The sequence below is a fragment of the Mus musculus genome, chromosome 3 (assembly GCF_000001635.26).
Source record: "Mus musculus strain C57BL/6J chromosome 3, GRCm38.p6 C57BL/6J".
NCBI classification, from domain to species: Eukaryota; Metazoa; Chordata; class Mammalia; order Rodentia; family Muridae; genus Mus; species Mus musculus.
In genome coordinates, this window is record NC_000069.6 from 107,662,806 (window position 1) to 107,685,433 (window position 22,628).

The 22,628-nt window shown below is 40.7% G+C and overlaps 1 protein-coding gene and 1 long non-coding RNA gene across 10 annotated transcripts in view; both read right to left on the bottom strand.

The window, feature by feature from the left end:
* Positions 1-314: 314 nt before the first annotated feature.
* Ahcyl1 (S-adenosylhomocysteine hydrolase-like 1) overlaps positions 315-22,628 on the bottom strand; it is a 33,441-nt gene continuing 11,127 nt past the window's right edge. For 2 of the 9 annotated variants that reach the window (NM_001357111.1, NM_001357112.1), the window contains exons 2-17: positions 14,915-15,026; positions 12,206-12,349; positions 11,203-11,278; positions 10,631-10,733; positions 9,237-9,331; positions 8,333-8,439; positions 7,399-7,515; positions 7,087-7,150; positions 6,288-6,376; positions 5,862-5,932; positions 5,445-5,539; positions 5,262-5,360; positions 4,835-4,903; positions 4,337-4,415; positions 2,711-2,831; positions 315-2,308 (exon numbers count right to left, since the gene is read on the bottom strand). In NM_001357111.1, coding sequence (NP_001344040.1) covers positions 2,302-2,308; positions 2,711-2,831; positions 4,337-4,415; positions 4,835-4,903; positions 5,262-5,360; positions 5,445-5,539; positions 5,862-5,932; positions 6,288-6,376; positions 7,087-7,150; positions 7,399-7,515; positions 8,333-8,439; positions 9,237-9,260 — 942 coding nt within the window. In that variant the 5' untranslated portion in view covers positions 9,261-9,331; positions 10,631-10,733; positions 11,203-11,278; positions 12,206-12,349; positions 14,915-15,026 and the 3' untranslated portion in view covers positions 315-2,301. Of the gene's footprint in view, positions 2,309-2,706; positions 2,832-4,336; positions 4,416-4,834; positions 4,904-5,261; positions 5,361-5,444; positions 5,540-5,861; positions 5,933-6,287; positions 6,377-7,086; positions 7,151-7,398; positions 7,516-8,332; positions 8,440-9,236; positions 9,332-10,630; positions 10,734-11,202; positions 11,304-12,205; positions 12,350-14,914; positions 15,027-22,628 lie in introns of those variants that run through there. The other 7 variants (NM_145542.4, NM_001357110.1, XM_030252592.1 and 4 more) reach the window with 5 other exon arrangements.
* On the bottom strand, positions 15,484-21,730 carry Gm52629. The gene is made up of 2 exons (XR_003954676.1): positions 17,964-21,730; positions 15,484-17,652 (listed from the first exon to the last, which is right to left on the bottom strand). It is a non-coding gene; the product is annotated as a predicted gene, 52629 (long non-coding RNA).

A 22,628-nucleotide genomic window follows, 5' to 3' on the forward strand; every position in this document is an offset into this window, starting at 1 on the left:
CCAGTGACCTAAGCACCTTCCATTTGGTCCTACCTCCTAAAGGTTCCAGTGCACCACTCAACAGTGACATCAGATTTTAGGATATTCAATATCCATATCATAACAACTTAAGGTATTAATTAATGATAATAGGGTGCACTGGTTTAATGCTATATCCCAGCTACTTGGAAGATTGAGTTAGGATGACTTGATTCAAGAAGTCTGAGGCCAGCTTATGTAAGACAGATCTTGTCTTCAAACGGCTTGTCTCATCCTAGGAAACAGGGTCTAATCAAGTTTTGCTATTTAACCAAAAAAGACACACGACTACTAAATGTCTTATCATTTTTAACTGATTTTAATGATTATTGCTCATCTGCAAGGATTAATATTGCATTCATTAAAAATCATTCAATACAAAATGAATATTTTCCTCCCAAGTTGGTCTCCAAATGTCCCCTCTGATGCCAGACATTTTGCAGTGTCCTTTGTTACATGGCTTGACAGAGACTAGCCCTTACCTATTATTCCTATGGACACAGTAATAGATATAGGACCAGAGGGCAGATTAGAGGGCAGCAGTAACTTGGCCCCTTCCCTCAGTAGAGCTGACCAGATGGATACACTGCTGTTAGCCAAGACAAGTCCCTACTGAATGTGATGGTCTGACTGGATGGTTAAGTGCCCTAGGAAAGGGGTCTTCAAATGTTAGCATTTATAGAGAAGAAAGCATGATCACATTGGCAAGGAGCAGGAAGGGACTGGGTACAGAGAAATGGGAGATGAAAGGGAAAGACGTTTTGGCAAGATAATTGTTCCCTGCAAGGAAGGTGCAGGGTAAAAGCTTTCCGTTCTTGCATTCTGTCTTTAATGCCTGTTTCTCTGATCAGTGGAAAGAGAGAAGTAAACATTTCTAGTACCTATCATTAACACATAACCCATCTTTGAAGGATCACAAGCTAGAACACGTTGAGGACTTAAAATCCTGGATAGTTATATACTTAAAGCTTGTGAGCATGAAGCTCATTTGACCATGCAGAGATATTGGCAAGCAGGTGCGTGGCCTGGGAATAACTCTCTGATTTTTAGAGGGCCTCTTGGAATTCTCTTAGAGCATGAATCAGGATGTACTTTCTCCAAGTCCTCTTTAAGATCTCAGTTTATAATTTTTATTTTCTATTTTTGTGGCAAGTGTCAATCAAAAGTGGCACCATTTCTATAAAACTAACACCAGACAAGGTCTACAGTTCTGAACAGATTATATAGTTATATTTGTTTCACCTTGGTCCAATTTATCATTCTTTCTTCCATCTATATAGACTTCCCTTCAAATAGTTTAGGTTGCAGAAGCACAGATGCCCACAAGTTTGCTCTTAAAGGATAAACCCTAAAGATAGGGCTCAGTGTTTTATACTGAGTAATGGCTCAAGAAATCAGCCGTCAGCATAAGCTGCGTGAGGCAGAGCTGAGAAATTTTGCTTATGGCTCCAGTTCACTGATGCTATAAACTATGAGCTGGAAACATCAGAGTCTGAGACTAGTATTTTTCTAGCCTCAACTCTTCACTCTTTGCTTCAAAGGTTCAAACGAGATGTTGGTAACTAACCACCTGAGCTGTTCCTCAGGGTTAACAATAATTTTTTTTCTTAATTAAAAGAAATAAAACAGAAATAAATGCTAAGGGACAAAATTCAACTTGCTAGAATGCAGTTTAGTTAAAACTAGAACAATGAGAGAGACTGGTGGAAGGCTGGACTACAAACCCAAGTGAACCTACTGAGTTGAACAAGCAACGCATCTCTGCCAGACATGCCACCTTACACAGGAAACAGGGCTTAGAGTGTCTATGGGAAGCTGACATGCACCACCTACATCTAACCTACCTGGCTGGGAAGTACCATCCTGGCTCCTCTGAAGAAGTGAAAGAGCACTAGTTCCAGCAGCTAGGAACAGGCTCTTTTAAGGCAATTTAGACACTGTAGATTGTTCCACATAGAAGATGCCTTAGCATTTTCTGTTAATAAGGTAACTAAATACGATCAAAGTTCCCAGAAATGGTTAAAGAATCAACTTTCTGGGCAGCAGAGTTAACCCCTTTTAGTGACTTGGGTGAGAAACCTTTGACCTCAGTTTCACCTAAAGAGCTATGGAGCAAGTTCCTGTGTGGTCTGCAAAACTCAAATGATGAGATGAGAAAACAACAATGAAATGATAGAAAAAAAAAATCAAAAGGAAAGTAATAAGAAGAAAATAAAAGTTATCTTAAAAAATACTCTATTAGAGTTGCGTGGTTCATGTGGACTGGTCACTGTACTATGTCCATTAGTATCTGAAAGAGAAAGACAGACATGTAAACATGCCTTCTGAGATCACCAACAGCATCTTCCCAAGCTTCCCCCAGCCCAGACTGGGGATTCGTTCATGGGTTTCTCCTGAGGTGAGGCTCACCTTCTCTAAAACCTTAAGATACTTAGTTCTTTACATTTATTGGTAGATACACATTTTCTCTGACTACCTTGTTAATTTGGTTTTCTGTAGAGCTGGGGACTGAACCTCACTATACTAGGCAAGCATTCAATATTGAGCAGCCTAGTCATTGCCCTGCTAACCTGCTGTGGTGACCTTATACTCATAAATATCAGACATGACACTTATCTTTACTGAAGAGACCTGGCTAAACTGGTTGGTCTAACATTGAAGAAGAACTTTTCATTGCTTTCTTTCAAGTTACCTGTAATAATTAGGTTTGAATGGCCCATTTTTGTTGAGTCCCAGATACTTTGCTTGGTCATCTGTCAGTTCTGTCAGGTGGGCATCAAATGATGGTAAGTGCAAGCTGGCAACATATTCATCTGGGAAGAGGAAAGTGGTAAGGGCAGTAGGCTTGTCAGACATGCCTTTAGGGTACAGCCGCCCACCCCTTAAAACTACTCAGGAACAGAAGAGGAATGGAACAATCCTGAAAGAAGTCACAACTTGAAATATCTGCTTAATTGAGAAAGCTTTCAAAGCTGTATTTCTGGCAAATTATTTCTTTTAAGCATATATACTAGGCAAACAGAGGGCCATGTACCAGGTTGGCGAATGGGTGTCTTGTACTTTCCCCTCAGATTTTGGCTTCGCTTGAGTAGTTACATGGGTAATCATGTCATATACTACACCCAGATTCCTGTGGCAACCTCTTTAGCTATATTAAACTGTCGTCAAATCACATATAAGATATGTGGCTTTAGGAACCCTACCTTAAATACATGTCAATGACAGGAGGCTCTTTTAAGCCTATTGGATTCATTTTTATGGTTCATGATTTGACTGATGGATTTCTAAGGCACATATTTAATATTGTTCCCTAACTTTTATGAATATAATTTCTTACAACAACAAAACACTACACAGTATTGACATGACTCAGCAGTTAAAGCACTGTCTGTTCTTTTAGAAGACTCAGGTTTGATTTCCAGCACCCATGTGGCAGCACCCATCTATAAATGCAGTTCCAGGCATTTTGATACCCTCTTCTGACTTTGACAGGCAACAGGCATGCCTGTGGGCACATACACATGTAGGCAAAACACCCATACACATAAAAAATACACAACAACAACAAAACAATATAAAATAAGTTAAGAAAAATTCATGTGTATGCATGTTTTCCTGTATGTATATATTTGGACCACATCTGTGCCTCGTGGTCATTGAGCCTAGAAAAAGGCACTGAGTCCCTTACCCAGTACAAAATGGTTGTGAGACACTAAATGGCTGCTGGGACCTGAGCCTGGGCTGGGTCCTCTGCAAAAGTAACAAGTGCTCTTAACTACCAACATCTCCAATATGCAAGCTGTTTTTTTAGTGTAAAGCCAGGCATGTGGACTGGCTTAAGTATGGGGTGAGTGCCAGTATGTAGAAAGGCAAAGGACAAGACAGGGTTTATGCCACATGAGCAAAGTGTAAGTGGTCCCATGAGGCACAGAGGTTGGGTTGGAGGTGATTTGCCAATCAAGACATTAGATGGATAATACAACTTGTTTCTGTTTCTCTCACTTTGGTCTAAGCTGTACTTAGCTGCACTGGGAAGTCTGGTGAGCTCTGGAAGGGACTTGAGAATAAGAACATCTTCCTTACTTAGCTTGGATTCTTACTACAATTCTGGAAACGACATAGTACTATTCTTAAATTACTTCTCACAAGAATGAAGGCTCATGGTGTTAATAGAATGTCTCTGAGGCCCGGCACTAGAAGAATAATCAGAAGCCTGACTCTACAGCTAGTGCTTTAGGAAAATCATTTTATAAAAGCATGCAGCCAACTAGGGTCATGCAGCCAACTAGGGTCAGTGCAGGCTTCAGTTTTCACTCACCCATCTTCTTAGGAAGCAAGTACACATCCTGTTTGTAGCGTCCCTCCGGGGCGTTGTAAAGCTCTATCAGTGCCAAAGCCTAAGGTGGGACACAGAGCAGGAGAACCAAGCATTTCTTAGTCAAGGACATAAAATAAAACTAGATTTAAAAGTACTTTAGGATAAGCATGACAATGATCGGTCATCTGAGTGCACCCAGGGCTCTGCCCTGAGATAAAGGCTAGATGATATAAGAGAAAGTGATATTTTTGTTTAGTTTCTAACAAAAGAACAAACTAAATATAACTAAGCTGGAACACTATAATTTTAGCTGTGCAGATTGCTGCACAGAGACACAATCACAAATACCACTTCAAAGGAACAATGTGAACTTCAGTAACTTAGGCCGTAGAAAAGGTAATAGGTCAGTAAGAACAGGCAGTACACTCATCAGAGCCCGTATCTGTGTGTGCCACATTTCCTTCTCAGTGGAGGAAAACCAGGCACCTTGCCACATACCTGTGTTGTAGCCGTGATGGAAAGAACAAAGGTAGGGACTGTGGAGCAGCTCAGATTAAGTAAACGGCCCTGGGAAGAGAAAAGACAGGTTGGCCACTGCCTTTCCCCGGTTCTAATGGCACCAACGTCAAGCAGACAGGAAAGACTTTATAGCTCTCTGCACTCCACTCAGATCAGGACTGTAGGCTTCATCCTCTTTACAAATCAGTGGAAGGCTGAAACTGGCTAAGGACTGGAAACAGTGCATGCACTTAGCAAAACGGAGGTTTTCTTGGTGTCCTGCTCTTTTAGGGGATAGACAATTGGGAAAACACATCTTTATCCAAAGACAGAATTTACCAGAACACAGAACTAGTATCTGCACTGCTTCCCCTTCCTTACTCTGTGCATCTAGCACACGCCTGCAGTCGGTGGCGGCGAGTGTTACCTCTGCTAGAAGGACGACCCGTTTGCCATCAGGCCAGATGACATGGTCCACCTGAGAACGTACACGCTCCCATGTTAGTTCTGGAGTGCGGAGGCTGGTCTGGAAGGAAGAACAGACAGCTGGTTGTGGCTCTAGTGAAATAAATGCTGAGGACGGCCTGGCTGTAGTGGAGAGCAGCCTTACCACGTCGATCTCCGTGTTGGAATGGCCCATATTGCACACAATACAACTATTTTTCATTCGGTCCAAGTGCTCCCGAGTCACTACATTCTTATTTCCTAAAAGTAAAGGAGAGTGGTTGGAGAAAGAGACACTGGGCAACAAGAACAGCCACTGTTTCCAGCGGGAACATAGAGGTGTTTGCTAACCATTAAAGAGCTCGCACACACTGTAGAAAGATGTGTACAGAAATGCTTGAGCTCAATTATTTGGCCTTAAGATTGACTAATATGAAAAATCACCATGGTAAAAAGCTCTTTTGGAAAATGCTAAAAGTTCTGAGAACGCACTCTAAGGCTAACACTGAGCACAGGTCTTACCTTCTGAGATTCAACCTGAGAGTTAGCACTGTTCTCCATGCAGCAAAGCACTGATACTCACCTGTGCAAGTAATTACAACGTCCACCTGCCGGATGACTTCATTCAGCTTCACCACCCTGAACCCATCCATGCTGGAAGAAAAGAAAGCAACACTATAAGCAAAGCAAAGTGTGCTGTGTGGCTCACGTTGACAAAGCTAGACAACAAAATCCCCTTCTGAAGTAAAAGCTAATGCTCCATCCCAGAAATAGTAAATGATGAGCTATAGTGAACTACAGACTGGCTTCTGCCGGGCCCCACGAGTCTACACAGCAAGAGAAAATGCCAAGAGGCCCCATAAATGGCTTCGAGTGAAGGGAACAAAGCACCTTACTCTTCCCCGGGAGACTTCTCCACAAACAGTAAAGTGAGTCATCAGCCACCGGCTCTCAGAAATACAAGGCGTGGACCTCAAACCTAAGAGTGGTACCAGCACTCTGTCCTTACCAGGCCTGCAGAGCACAGATGGGGTCAATTTCTGTTATGTAGACAATTGCTCCAAGGGCCTTGAGAGCAGCACAGCAGCCCTTTCCTACCTGCAGAATATAGGAAAGCCCAAGTTGCCAGATCTAAGAAGATACGATCATTGGGGGAGACAAGCTTTTGAGGAGATAGGAATTAGCCTCTTTAAATCAGCATCATCCAGTGAACACTCCAGTCCCAGCTGGAGCAGAAAGAAACCCAAACTAGGCTGTAAACTTCAATTAGAGATAATTTAGCAGACAAGTCACAACAAGAGGTGGGGAGAGGGAGGCTCTGCGTAATTGTTACCATTATGAAAACAAGTTCAAACAAGAACAAATGATTTATTCCATAAAAACCTGGCAAAACTCACTTCCAATGTGTCTACTGAATACCTAGCAGCCCAAGGACTTCAGTGGACCACTGCTGAAGACAATGACACTCCCTAGGACCTAGTCCAGTTTAAAGATACTCGACTATAATGTCACTTCAGTTTCTACGATGCAAGCCATAAGATGGGGATAAAATGTTACTTATTCACTTAACTTTTATTTCATAAAAGGCTTTAAGTGGGAGGCAGTAATGCTGACATCAATCAATAAGATAAACTGCTAAAATATGAAAATTCAGTACACTCTGCCTTTAACTCACAAATATGAAAAGGACTTTCCCACTGTTTTCAAGCACAGCATGGAAAAACATTCATCAGTGTTCCTAGACTGTCTCCATCCCATGTTTCTCTAAAGCCTTCTAATAAGACAGAGATATGGGCCCAACTATTTACCTCACCATAGCCACACACCACCACCTGTTTCCCACCAAACATCACATCCGTGGTCCTCTTCAGGCTGTGGAAACAGACAAGGGCTCATCTCAAACATCATTTACAACTCAGTCCCTTTGTACCAAATTCAAGTGTAGGGCAGTGCCCAGGAGAAATTCAATGGAAAGCTGGCTGAGATCACTGTGAAGTGGGCTCCTTTAATAACATGTAAAGGAGGGAGACTACAAGGGCAAGCTATAGGTACCAAACTGATACGTCAAACAAATCCCACTACTAGTCCCTGCAAATCTGAAGGTATACATTTCAACATACCCATCCAAAATGGATTCTCGGCAGCAGTACAGGTTATCAAACTTCTGTTTGGTAACAGAATCATTGACATTCATGGCTGGAACACAGAGCTTCCCAGCTTTGGAGAGCTGATACAGCCTAAAAGGGAGAAGAAGCCACAAAACAAACACACAACTAGTTAGGTTATAAACAATAAATAGCAAGTCTGCTTCTGTCTCTTCAAGCTCCATGCTGCCCTCCTTAGTCTTATTTATGCCCAGAAGTTCTTTGGAAACGTGACTAGTCTCTTGTCCTCAACTCATTTCCTTCTATTTTATCCTTTAATTTTAAACGAAAAATAAAAAACTTTTCAGTTGAAGCAATTTACTGCTCTTCTGCAAAGGGAGCATTGTAACCTTAGGGCAGCACTGTTCTGACTTTAAATACTCATGTTTACTTCAGGTAAACAAAGACAGCAACGGTTCTGATGTGGTTTACTGTGTCTGTGAGAGCAACCACGCACACTGTGCCCGCAGAGCAATAGTCCTAGATACCATTTAGTTACTTCCTCCAAGCCAGGAGTCTATCTCCAGTTTTACTTTCTGTTGCATCACCTGTAGTTTTTCAATAGACTTTTCCCTCCATATTTAAAATATAAAAATTATAATACAACATTGAGCACAAGTTTTCCAAGACACATTCCTCTCTACACCCTTACCCCCAAATACTGTTAATTAGTTACTCAGTGGAGCAAATGGGAGAGATTAAAAACATGTCAATTAGAATTTTAAAAAAATTCCTTCAAAATTCCTTTTATGGTCACTTTGATTTTGCAAAAGTAAAAACTCGGTTTTATCTAATGAAGACACTCCCACTTGGTTATTTTAAGTCTGAAACACAGCCCTAAAGTCTAGGAGAGACCAGAAGAATTTGATGAGGCAAGGACACAAGGGGCAGCTACTCCAGAATCTGTTACCTGTGAACACCAGTCACGCTCTCTTCCACAATGCCTCGGATCTTCTTAAACACGTTTGGATACTTCTTATAAACCCAGTGGGTTAAGTCTCCCCCATCATCCAGGATCTACAGAACAGCCAGAAGACTTCTATGGGCATTCAGGCTGCTAGAGCTAGGGGGAACTTTGAGCCCATTTTCTACACTAGTGAGAGAGCCCTGGATATTTTGAAAGAGCACTTCTTAACGCTCTGCAGAATAGGCTTAGACAGTAAAAATATAGTTAAATCTGTTGGTGTAAAATGGTTAAAAGAAATCCTAAATGAGTTCTAGGCTACAGTGGAAAGCTCTTTTTTGAGACTGGAACTTACTATGTTGCTCAGGCTAGTCTAAAATTCCTGAGCTCAAGGACTCCTCCTGTTTCAGCCTCTCAAATGCTGGGCTTATAGGCATTTGGTCATGCCCAGCTACAGTAAATAAGTATTACAAGTCGTGGGCTCATTTTCAGTCTAGTTGAAATATATGGCTCCTTTGAATGCAAAAGGAGAAGTGGAGTGGGAAGAAAAGAAATAAGACTCCTACTCCAAAGAGGGACCACATCATTTCCTTCTGTTTATTCTGCTGTGTTTGAGTCATGTGTCCATCTCAGCTTACCCTTCCCCCACCTTCCTATTCACTTCTCAGACCTTGCTTTCATTTCTTTTCTTTTCTTTCCATCCTTCCTTTCTTTCTTATTGGTGCTGGATATTGAATCCAGGGCCTTGTGCATCTTAGATCCATACCGAGTAGGTATTGTGTTATGAACACTTTAGCAATATAGCCAGTAATAAGACCAAACACAAAGAAATATATTTAGGGAACCATGATTTAAGGGAGAAAAGGAAATAAATCCATAGTAAAACTATGGAGTAGACATGAATGATTACCATGTTAGCCTGCCACCCATCCATGTTGACACAGCGGTCAATGCACCACCAGAAATCATCTTCTGACTCGCCCTTCCAAGCAAACACCGCGACTCCTACGGAGACAGAAATACATCAATTAATGTTGCTTCTGATGTACCAACTTCTGAGATCCATATGAAGAATGAAAGGGAAAAGAAACAATTCCGAAGAGGGAAAACTTAAAGAATAAAAGTCAAAATAGTACTTTTTAGTTCAGAAATTACTTCAGTTAAGAAATTAAGAGATTTCTATATTAAAAAATATCTTGGAGTCATAAAATATTGCTGTCTTTTAGGTCAATTTTATACTTTATACTGCATCTTAAGGAGGCAAAATGAAGTATGTAAAAACAAAGTTCCTAGAGCACTCTTAGGAACACCAATACTAGACACTCTAGATACCAACAGATGTCTCAGAATAATTTAAACATGCGATTTTAGGAAAATGAAGAAGTAAAATCATGTGGCCATATGAATGAATGATGTGGTCACTTTTCAGTGACACGATAAATTACTTCTCAAAATGGAATGTTTCGGTTATAAAAAAATGTGTATATACTAAAATTTGGTTTACCAATATATAAAGAGAAGCTTGTCAAATCTTTGTTTTTTTTTTAAATTTCTTAAATCTTCTACAATAAACAGCTATTAGAAATGAATTAAACAAAGTCTATTCTGTAACTTTCTCAAGATCTTAGAAGGTGTAAGGTGATGTGCTTTTGAACTTTTTTTTTTTTTGGAGACAGGGTTTCTCTGTATAGCCCTGGCTGTCCTGGAACTCACTTTGTAGACCAGGCTGGCCTTGAACTCAGAAATCCACCTGCCTCTGCCTCCCAAGTGCTGGGATTAAAGGCGTGCGCCACCACCGCCCGGTGCTTTTGAACATTTTGACAATAAAAATTATTTTATTTTTAATTAAAACTTATAGCACATATATTTTAGTATACTCCAAATTGCAAATAATCCATTAACTATCAATATAAAAGACACTACCTACAGTGTTCTCTCAAAATTGATTAAGACTTTTGGGGAGAAGAGACCAGCTGAGCTCACATTTACTATTCTGCCTTCATTCATTTAACATTAGAATTGAGTATTTCCTTAGGTGTTTGTGGTTTTTGTTTTAAAGTATACCTCGGTTTTAGTATACATTTCTTCCTGTTCTCTTCACCCCTGTCATGATAATGGGGATCGAATTCACTGTTGCACTACATGCCAGGGAACTACTCCACCATTAAGCTTTATATCCAGGCTCTGTTGTTTTAAGACTGCCCAAATTTATAGACCCCAGATATACAAGGTATAATGACAATTCTGCTGTGTTGTATTTAATTACTTGAGGCAAAGTTGGTAGAAAAAAAAAATGGAACTCACCAGCCTCAGCCAGTGCTGCAGCTACTTCATTCTGAGTTGAATAGATGTTGCAGGCAGACCAGCGGCACTGAGCTCCCAGGGCACAAAGGGTCTCAATTAATACCTATGGATGTACGGAAAGATGAGTGAGGAAAGTGGGGCTACACAGGAGCAGGGGACAAATGTCAGCAAGAGGACAGTCTCTGTAACATCACAGAGCTGACCCGGCACTAGAGAAGTACACAAAGGTACAAGTCAGCTGTGTGGCACAGTTACTTATCTAGGCCTGAAAGACATGTTCCTAAAAGTCTTTAAACATTTTTATTACAATCATTTTACATCCCCCTGAGTCGGCTAGGTAGGAGGAAAGGCATGCTCATTCATCTGTCTGCCTGTCTACGGTTTTTAAGACAGTTTCTCTGTGTAGTCCTGGCTGGACTCAAACTCACTCTGTAGATCAGGCTGCCCTCCGACTCACAGAGATTCGTCTGCTTCTTTGCCACCACTGCCTGGGGTGGCATGTTTATTTCTAATAAAGAAGAGTTTTCTTCCCCGTATATCAGAGTCCCTCTATTTTCTTCCAACAAACTCACCGCTGTCTGGGCCGTGATGTGCGTACAGCCCACTATTTTAGCACCAGCCAAAGGCTTCTCTCCCTGAGCACGTTTCCTGAGTGAAATCAGAGCAGACATGTCTGTGGAAGAACAGAGGATCTGAGCCAGGTCCACACTACCAACACCATTCGCTCCTGTCCAGCCACGAGCAGTGTTAGGTCTGCTGACCCATGGCGAAATGGGGTAGAAAATATCAAACATATTTCCCTCATGACTAGATGTTTCACCAATGGAGTAACTGGAGGTTATGATGTAAGTACAATTGGCGGGTCTTGCTTCTGCTTTATACATACAAAGGCCTGAGCAGAGAAAGAATTAAACTTTCCAAACTGGCCAAAATAAACAGACTTCCATATGTCTTCATCAGTCCAGGAGGGATGACTGTGAACTCAGTGGAAGACATTTCTATTTTTCTCTATTATCTTACCTGAGCTTGTCAAGATCGGAGTAAGAAACACAACTTCAACATGAAAAAAACCAAAACACAGAAGAGCAGAGACCCTTGGAGAAGTGTAGAGGAAGAGAGAAATTAAGATGCAGTTGACTGTCAGTCACCTGTATTCCGTTCCAGCTGAGGGAGTCTAGGACTTAATGAGACCCCAGGCTACCACAACCTTAGGTGAGAAACCTATCATATCACCTGCTTCTGGGAAATCCGGGTCTCTGTATTGGCAGCTAGAAAAATATCCCACACAAATAACCACTATGTTATGATCCAACACTTGCTGACTATGCACTGTAGACCTGTGAGTATGGTGTCATGATGAGGAGAACAGAAACCACTCTGTAATTACCATACACTGGGAACAGAAAAAAAAGAAAACAAAACAAAACACACCCAAGAATCCTAAGGCTCAGTTTCCATATAGAGAGAAGTGTTTATCCAAAGTGTGAGAAACTCTTTTCCAGGACACTTAAATTGTCCAGGTCCTGATAAGCAGTGCAAAGGTGCTTCTGGCCCTCTGCTCATTTCCTCCTTTACCTTGCTCTGCAATCTCAATCTCCCGGCGTCCAAACTCTGCCTGCTTGATGTTCTTCACACAGAAATTGCTGCTGCCCTTCGAGTTGGTTTGCTGCTTCTCTCGAGGGGAAACCTCATCATCAGAGCTATCTGTATAGGATGCAGCTAGAGACAGCAAAGAAACAGGGAAAGAAAAACCTCAATGGCCCAAACTCCACTGAGTACAGTCCCCAGGGGACTGTTATTTAAGTGAAGCGAACACTTTTAATTGCAGGTCCCTTTTACGTCATCAGTTCTGTTCCTCCAGGCTCTAAGAGCTGGTGTGAATGAAACTGTATGCTTAGCACTGCAGCTCTTTCACTCACTCACCCTAGGATACTTTGCCAGCAGTGTGTGTGACAGAGAAGTATGGAGCCTAATCCTGTACCACTTGTGGTGATGCTCCATTACAGTTACTTGGCTCCTCTGGACTGTACCCAGACTCTATAAGAATGGAGTAACAGTGATAAGGATGCCATTTCTATAGACCACTGGTTCTCAGCTTACACATCTATCAGAATGATCTGCTTGTTGAAGTACAGATTGCTAGGTTCCTGGACAAAGTTAGCACCTGGCAGGTCTTGGGAGGTATTCAAGGTGGCATTTCCAACAGGTTCCCAAGTACTGCTTCTGAGAACCACTATTATAAGTAAAATAAATACAGGTAAAAGCAATCCCTAAGGGATTTTATACCAGGTTGTGCTCAAGGAATACAGAAAAGAACAGAAAACAACCAGATCTTTCTCACAGCTATGGGGGAAAATCTGTCAAGAAGATAAACTGAGATAAAAAGCACGTAAAATTTAAATCCATTCTTCCGATGAATATGCAGTCTGCTCTACAGTCATGCATTACCCCTCCAGTCTCTTCTTTCCTCTCTGAACTGGACATGTCCCTGGTCACTGCACTAAGGCTCTCTTATTGACTGTCCTCCCAAAGGACAGAAGTACAGCCAACACACACTAGGAAAGAGCATCTTCTCCACTCTAACAAGTCAGCTCCAGTGCAGGCTTTACACGTTCTCATGGGTGTCTGTAAGATGACCATGAAGACCTTTGAGAACTTCACTTCCTCCACCTGTTCTCCTTCCAAAGCTCAATCTTCCCACATGAAAGTCCCCTCTCTGTTTACTCTAAGTGCTCTGCTCACCCCACTCTAATTTAGTTTGTCGCTTCAGATACCTTTTCATTTTTGTTAGCCATCCTATTTGGGATTGTTTCTTGCATGCTTCAGCTCCACAGAATCTATATAACCGTGTATTTCAGTTTACCCTGCTTACCTTCATTTGTTCTTGTTTGCCTATCCTGCCTTTATTGGTTGGATTATCAGTGTCACAGAGAAGAGATACAATTTTCTTTGATAATTTTTTTTACACTCCTTAAACCTCACAACCAGCCCTTGAAATTTAATAAAACAATGCAAATACTACTGGTAAGAACCAGTGAAGGGCTTGTCATACCAATCCTCATTAACATTAAAGCCTTTCCTCTTTAACTATCTCTTCTGTTGAATGATGACGTTGTCTCAGTCCTCTCTAAATGTTTTCCTCAGTTCCCTTTCTAAGACTCATAAGCTTCTGTGACTGTGTCTGCACACAGGAAAGTCAGAGAGGCCAACCTCAGTTCATCTCAGGTGCCACAGGTCATCCCCAGACCCGGAGCTCACTGATTAGGCTAGGACAGGCAGCTGGTCAGCCAGTTAATCTAGAAATCTGCTTGTTTTACCAGTACTGGGATTGCAAGAATGTATCCCCCTCCCCACCTAGCTTTTATTTTTCTTTTTATCATTATTATTTAATTGGCTATCTTCTTTATTTACATTTCAAATGTTTTTCCAGGTCTCCCCTTCGGAAACACCCTATCCCATCCCCCCCTACCCACCCATCCACTCCTGTCTTCCCACCCTGGCACTCCCCTACACTGGGGCATTGAACACCCTCAGGCCCAAGGGCCTCTCCTCCCACTGATGTCCAACAAGGCCATCCTCTGCCACATATGCGGCCAGTGCCATGAGTCCCTCCATGTGTATTCTTTGGTTGCCCACCCAGCTTTTTAAGTGGCTCGAACTCAGGTCCTTATGCCTGCAGAGTAAGTACTTTACTGAGTCATCTCAGCCTCTAAACACCTTTCTAGTTATTTCTTAATACCTTCTCTGTGGCTGAGATAGGCACAATTTAACCAGAACAAAGACTTGACTTACTACAGATGGCTAAGACAGGAGGGTAGGGAAACAGCTGGAGTCACATTACAATAGTTTATATCTTCCCATTCCAGAAATTAACAGGGAAAGGCATATTAACATAAAGGGTAATCTTATAAATAAAAGGAGACAAAAATATAAATTTTATTGTCATAATTCAAGCTGTTTTAGCAACAAAAAGAAAAACATGGGTGGAAGGGTATGTTTTATGCAAATAACTTATGTTTAAAAGTAAATTTCTTTTTACATGCCAGTTCTGAAAGCAAAAATACCACTGATTCTCCCCCCCTTGCAAATGTGGATATAGGAACTTCCCAGTGCCACTAACTAGGCAATGATCACAGACCACACAGAAAACAGCCTGGGAAAGAACATCTTAACAAAAGCATCCTCAGCTGCAAGTCTTGCTGGGAATGATTCTCACATTCTAAGTATTAGTGAAGAGCACCCGTGAATAAGACGGGACAGAGGGGACATCAAAGTCATACCTACCTGAACTGTAGCTGTCTGTGGAGGATTGTGAGATGGAACGAGACAAAGATCTCCGGCCAGTCTTAGTAGGGAATTTGGTGAACTCTTGCATGTCATCAGCAAACTGGATTTGCTACAAGAGAAAGGGTAAGAAGCTGAAAACTTAGTACACGGGAATTGTATGGATCTTATTTATCATGTGCAGGTACCCGAGGCACACAAGAAGTCAGAGGGCAAACTGTGGGAGTCTGCTCTCTCTTCACCACGTGAGTCCTGGAGATAGAACTTAGTTGTCAGCCTTGGAGGCAGGCATCTTCACCCTTGGAACCATCTTGCTGTACGAAAACTTTTCCTTTTCCAAATCCATACACTAACTTTCCTAAAATTCGGCGTCACCATGTGGTTCTTACTGTGGCAGTAACTCTCATCTGAAGGGCGGGGAAGAGGCTGCTTTCTGAACTCTGTTACAACTATTGTCTTGGGCTAGCTCAGCAGTTAAGAGCACTCACTGATCTCCCAGAGGTCCTGAGTTCAATTCCCAGTAACCACATGGTAGCTCACAACCATCTATAATGGAATCTGATATGTCCTTCTGGTATGTCTGAAGACAGAGACAGTGTACTCATATAAATAAAATAAATCTTTAAAAAAAAAAAAAACCAACCCTACTGTCTCTTTCCAGTTATTTTAGGAAGATCTAGGCTGGGGGTGGGGGGGAGAGAAGGAGGTAGAAGACAATTCTGAAAAGCCATTTATTTTAGTAACTATCCAATTTTACTAAATTTTCTTCATCTCATTAAGTTTCTCCCTTCCCTTTTATCTAACTTTTACACACTAACACTAAACTCTTTATCCTTTCACCCAATTCTATCAGAAAGCAGATATAATCTCACATCTGGTTCTCCTGTAGCATATTCTTCCTCTGAATCTGGCCATGGCTTTGCTTTTGAATGGTATGTCTAGTAATCGCTAAACACATTACAGCCAGCTATGTCGTCTCTAATTCATAAAACCAATGTAGTATCCCTAGAGTTCTGTAGCACCAGTAAAAAATTTAAAAATCAGAGTGTACGGATGAAAGAGAAGTTTTAAAACGAACACCAAATTCTCCATTAATTACATCCTAACTAATCAGGATGAATCTAAAAGAAGAAAATTTGACAAGTTTTAAAGGTCTTTGTAGGTAGAATAAATTATTTTTTAGGTAGAACTAGTTATTTGCAGTTTTATATTTGCAGAATATATATTTTTTTAATGACAAGATCTTTTAAAAGACTTAGGCTAGGGGCTGGTGAGATGGCTCAGTGGTTAAGAGCACTGACTGCTCTTCTGAAAGTCCGGAGTTCAAATCCCAGCAACCACATGGTGGCTCACAACCATCCGTAACGAAATCTGATGCCCTCTTCTGGAGTATCTGAGGACAGCTACAGTGTACTTACATATAATAAATAAATAAATCTTAAAAAAAAAAAAAAAAGACCTAGGCTAGCTCAGAACTCACAATTCTCCTGTATCAGCCCATTAGAACTTGAGTGTTAGGGCTATATGTATGTGTCACCATATCTACATGGTAGAATATTTGGACCACTGGCTTTAATAAATTGAAAATAGTTTGTAATCAGTATTATTTATAAACAAAGTAATATGTAAAAATATGGAATTATATGGCTTAAACCAGTGGTTCTGAGCCTTCCTACTGTTTAGACCCTATAATATAGTTCCTCATTTGTGGTGACCCCCAAGCATAAAATTATAAAATTATACCGTTATGTAAGTAATTTTGGAGACAGAAGTTTGGCAAATGGGTCTCAATGCACAGGTTGAGAATCACTGAACTCTCACATGAATTCTGATGACCTCTTTCTACAAAATTTGAAATAAAACCCACATTCCTGAAAAAGAGTATAAATTGAGAACCTGGATTCAGACTCAGAGCTCTGAAAAGGTTCCTATGGAGAAACTATTAAATTATGTTGTTAGCAAATAGTATCAATGAAACTGTATACTATCATAGGTGAAAAGTTTTTCTGCATAATACAAATGACCCAGTCATCAACACTTTCAAGCTAGAAAAGAGGAAACCAGAAACTGGGGTAATAGTTCAGTGGTTAAAAGCACTGGATGCTTTCCCAGAGGACCTGAGTTCTATCCCCAGCCCCAATATGGCAGCTCACAACTGTCTATAACTTGAGCCTAAGATGACCCGACTCCCTTCTCTTAAGGTATTGAACTCATGCTGTGCACAAACATGCAGACAGGCAAATCATCCATATACACAAAATGACACATTTTAAAAAGTAGACTCTACATTAGCTACAGCTGTACAATCCTCCTCTCCCAACACATACAGTCTCTGCTGGGGTGACACTGCAGCCTAAGAACCAAGCTTTGGTTTGTAGCTCTGGAATCAATCGGCAGTTAGAATGAACAAATGAAAAACAGAACTGGTAGGACTCTACAGTCATAAAGTAGCAAACAAGGGGACACTGGCTTGTCCTGAACTTCCTATTCAGCATGGTTCCCACTAAGCACAAACGCAGAGGACAGAATCAAATAGATCAGAGACAGAAACCTGCGTGTTTACAACTCATCTCGGTTCACCATCTAACTGTGGAAGTTCTTCTTCAGGCAACTCTGACACAGAAAGGGAGAGCCTGTTTTATTAAGTCTGAAAACAGACACTGAAGACATAAAGAAGAACTACATACCCCCAGAGCAGGTCAGGGCCTCACACATGCAGGAAGGTATTTAATAAACATCTGCAGAATAAGTAAACCTTTAAAACTCTTTTCTCGTACAATATTAAGTCAAGCTTCAAAGACAATTACAACCCAAGCTGAGCCACATATATCATTTCAGAATATGATTAACAAATATCATCATAAAGCCCAAGATATTTTACTTTAAATGTTAAAAATTTAATTTTAAGTACTTCAAATGCATAGCTGCATTCAAAAAGAAAAACAAACAAAAACTAAATCCTTCTAAATAGGATTTCCAATTACACTTTCACTTCTTCAATAGGCAAGATGTAAATCAAGGAGAGATGACCAAAGCAACGAATTCCAACCTAATATGCAGTTACTTTGGCAGTGAAAAAAATATAGTCAAGAGTTCCTTAGTGGCTGTAACAGCTCCAGAGGCAGCACTTCCTCCACAGGGTTCCCTGCTGCTGGCATGGGCAGCCTGTTCGGAAGTGCTCCCTTCTCCTGGCTGTTAGATTCCCTCTCCTCCTCCTCCCCTTCTTCTTCTACTTTTTTTTTCAAAAGGTTCTGGGCATGATTCCAGATACCACCTACGTTGCAGTGAGGTGGGGGAAGGCACTTCAGTAACACTTGCAGATTTTTAGATAAAAAACATAGAGAAGCAGTTGTAGCAAGTTAGAAATATTTCTTCAGCAACCGGAGATTAATAGACATAATCTCTCCTTGTATTAATAAAGCTTATCAGCGGTCTAAAGCTTAGCAAAATCTTTCCCATCTAAAAATAGTAGACTATGGCAAGTAGCTTACTACTATGTGCAGTGCTCCTAACACCCCATCTCTCAAATAATAGATCTTGTCCACATTTGAAGTAGGCAGTGTTAACTCAAGTACTGGCATAGTGGATAGCTGTCTGTAAGGTGGTCCAGCAGCACACAGATGCATGATATCCTTGTCTTCTCTGCTACCCTGAACTACAAGCTGCAGAGTCTCGTCTCACAGCAGCTGCTTCTGAATGCCATGGCTCTGCCCGTTTCCCCCAGGGGTCTAACTCTACAGGTTCTTTCCAGCTAGCAGCTGTTCCTCCCTTGGTGGAAAGAATCTTCGCATGCTGTTCACCTTTATGCTGTAAATAAGGATACTGCTGCCAAAACCAACTTCTGGTTTCTAGTGAAACCAGATCTAATAGCAGCTTTCTGTTTGGGTTAAACTCAGTAGTTAAGTGGAAAAATATGGTCATTTGGATAAAAGAAAACCCAAAGACAATTGCAAAAGCATGGTTTGTATTACTTCTTATTGTTATGATTTCCTCCAACTGTTAGGTTTTCACTGGGGTGCTTTAGCATAAGGTAGTAAGTACAAGGAAGAAAGAAGGAAACATAGACAAAGTACCCCAAGTACAACTCGGCTCCACTCTCAGATTAACAGCATATCTGAGGAAGGATAGGGTACATCGACCATTTTCCATCGAGCACATCCAAACAATGTCTACTTGCTGCATTTGAAGGCCAGTATAGTACATATCAGTATAGTGTGCTATTTTAAAGCACAACTTATGATGGTTGGACTGAGTTCTCTGTAACACTGAGGCCCATTAGGAAAAGCTTGACCTAATAATTTGGGTTCATTATGGTTGGTATAGTGACAGAGTGATCTACAAGATGGTACAGTACTTACCAAGACAAAGGGAACACAGGCAACCCAAAAACGTTATAAACTTCAAAAGAAAAATAACTGTAATTATTTGTTTAATTGATCTTAATACTTTTTACTACCCAAAGTTGAGTTTACTTCTGAAAATATATGATCTACACACACTATAGCTCAGCTGCCCTCCCCTCTTCCCATACCTAATTCAAATTTACCTTCTCTCTATCCAATTAGAGGAAATTAAAATGAAAACCTACTAGAACACTACTATGATCCTATGGATAAGTGACAATGATCAGGACAATATACAACGTGCATTATATTCTTTTAGTCAACATATTCACTTAGCACTAAGTACTTCATCCTATGAAAGATCGATGCAAGAACTAAAGCTCTCTCAAAATCTGTGTATGTACTTCAACTCTCCATGTAATAGTAACAGATGGCTTTGCTGTGAACTTTCACCATTCCTCTAGGAACACGCTGGCTACCATAACACACACAAACACTGAAGTCTATTTGTTGTATCTTTAAAACCCAATTAAATTTCAGGCCAGTTTAAGATGCTATTTTAAAGCAGCTTTTCAAATAGTTTAGTAGACACGATGTCTTGCGTCTATGCCATATCGTTTAATGTGGGTCCTCCAAAAATTAGAGGTTAGGCCAGGCATCTTATTAACTTTGTTATTTCACATACCTATCTAACAGCTTTTAATTTCCTCAGGAAGGTTTTCTCCTAAGGGTGAAGAACTAGACACAAAGGTAAACAGCAAGCACTAGGAAAACAAATCATTAAGAAAGCAAACCTTAGGTGTGCATGGGAAGACCCGTCTTTCTAACCTCTGAGATTAACTGAGGGCCCAGTACCCCTCTTTTGGTTTTCTGAGGCATTTAAAAATATACATATTCTGTCCCATTGCCTTCTGTGCATATTGTGCTCAGAATTCTGCTGTTTAAGAAATTATGGGTAGCATATTTCTTAGGTACCAGCATTGAGCCAAAAAAGACTATCAGAAACTAGAAAATTTAACAAGGACAATTACTAAGATGTATATTAAAACACTGTCTAAGGTTCCTACATCTTTTAAAAATCCCTTCTCCATACATCTTCCAGCTAATTATTCCTTTTAAGACTACTTCCAGCCACTACCTTTCAGAGGATAGAAAAGAGGTCAAACAGTCAGCTACCCTCCCCAATATAGCATCTTTTTTTTCCGTCTTAGCAGAGATCAGTCTGATTCCTATTTTAAATGTATCCCCTCCCCTCCAAAATAACAACAATAAATAGCAATACTGTCAAACAAGAAAAACCGAAGTCTACTATCTTTTACTTCAGTTAGATAAAAATAGTTTCCTAAAGGAGGAATGGAGAGATGGCTCAATTCCTGAGTTCAATTCCTAGCACCCATATGGTGACTCACAACCATCTATAATGGAATCTGATTCTGTTTTGTGGTGTTCATGAAAACATAACACTCAAATACATAAAATAAATAGATAAATAAAAAAGGGAGGGTCTTTTCTTTCCAATAACTTGCCCTCAAACACATACATCAGAGAAGACGAATTGAAAAAGGATCATTTTTGAGCTACAGAGCCAAAGTAGGCCCTTCAGCCTCTTTCATTTCCTGGTACAGAAACATTTTCTAAAACCCAGCAGGTTTTGGCTATTCCATCTTCCCTCTGTCTCAAGTTTCTTAAGTTCTAGTCTCCCCAGATGGGGCCTGAGTTTCCAGGAGGGAGTGGGTGGGCAGGCTGACTAATCACAACACACATATCTTTCCTCCACTCTACCCTTTTGGATGTCACCAATAACACACTACTAGAATCCAATTCCACAGTCAGACAAATTATGCCTTTCAAAATGAGAATCAATGTGATACAGTGTCAAGGCAGGTTAGTGTGAGAAAGAATGAGGTGCAATCAGGCCCATATACTGAGTCACTGAAACTATGAAAGACAATACTTGAAAACTTCCCAAAGCACAAGTGGTATTACCATCAGCCACTACCCCTTTTCTTCAAGAGACAACTCTTCACTGGCTTCTACAGTCTCAACCAAGCAGTTGCCAACCAAAGGTAAAAATAGCAAATGGCTTTTTTTATTCTGTTTTTTTGAAGGTGTTGAAGCAGCACAGAGGTGGCCTCACTAATCTTCTAAAAACCACAATTGGCAACATACTGCAAAGCACAGTCAGACCAACTTTACACTTTCTACTTAGCCTAACTGCCTTCCCCTCAGATCATGCTAGCCTACCCCTCCTAACATGCATCTCCTGGCATCTCAGCACTAGTAACTGTCGACTCTGGTTCCACAAAGCATCTGCATTACTTTAGTAAGGTGTTAGGAAGGACTTGCCACCCTTCTCTCCCAGCACGGCTGCTGGAGCTTTCATTTCCTTAGACTCAACATTCTTTTTGTTGTTGTTTTGTTTTTTTCAAGACAGTTTCTCTGTATAGCCCTGGCTGTCCTGGAACTCACTCTGTAGTCCAGCCGGCTTTGAACTCAGAAATTCGCCTGCCTCTGCCTCCCAAGTGCTGGGATTAAAGGCGTGCGCCACCACACCCGGCTCAGACTTATCATTCTTTTTTTTTTTTTTTAAGATTTATTATAAGTACACTGTAGTTGTCTTCAGATATACCAGAAGAGGGCATCAGATCTCATTACGGGTGGTTGTGAGCCACCATGTGGTTGCTGGGATTTGAACTCGGGACCTTCAGAAGAGCAGTCAGAGCTCTTACCCATTGAGCCATCTCCCCAGCCCCAGACTTATCATTCTTAACACAAAAGAAAACTTCAAAAGAACAGTATAATAAATATGTATATACTTTTGATTTAGAATGAACCTTTGAATTTTCATGTGGTATATACATACACTCACATATATATGTGGATGCATACTTTCATATAATAGAGGCAAATAATAAGGTACAAATATAGAAATTCTAATAAATTCTTTGGAATTCATCTGAGAATTAAGAATTAAGATACTCTCCTACCAAATCTCAATAGCATTATAACATTTAAGACTAATAAGCTGGGTAGAGGTGCATGTCTTTAATCCCAGCACTTGGGAGGCAGATGACTCTCTGTGGGTTTGGGAACAAGCTTGGTCTACATAATGAGTTCCAGAAGAGCCAGACCTATATAGTGAGACTCTGTCTCAAAAAACCCAAAAGAATGGTAAACGTGCATATTTAAAAACATTTTATTTTACTATTGTGAATGATGTACATATGCAGGCGGAACATGCGTATGCCAGAGGGCACAACAGGTATCAGAGAACCACATTAGAAAGCTGGCTTTTGTTGATACTGTTTGTTTTTGTCCTTTTGCTTTTATGTGAGTTGGGGGTGGGGGGCAGAAAAGTCTCACAGGCACAT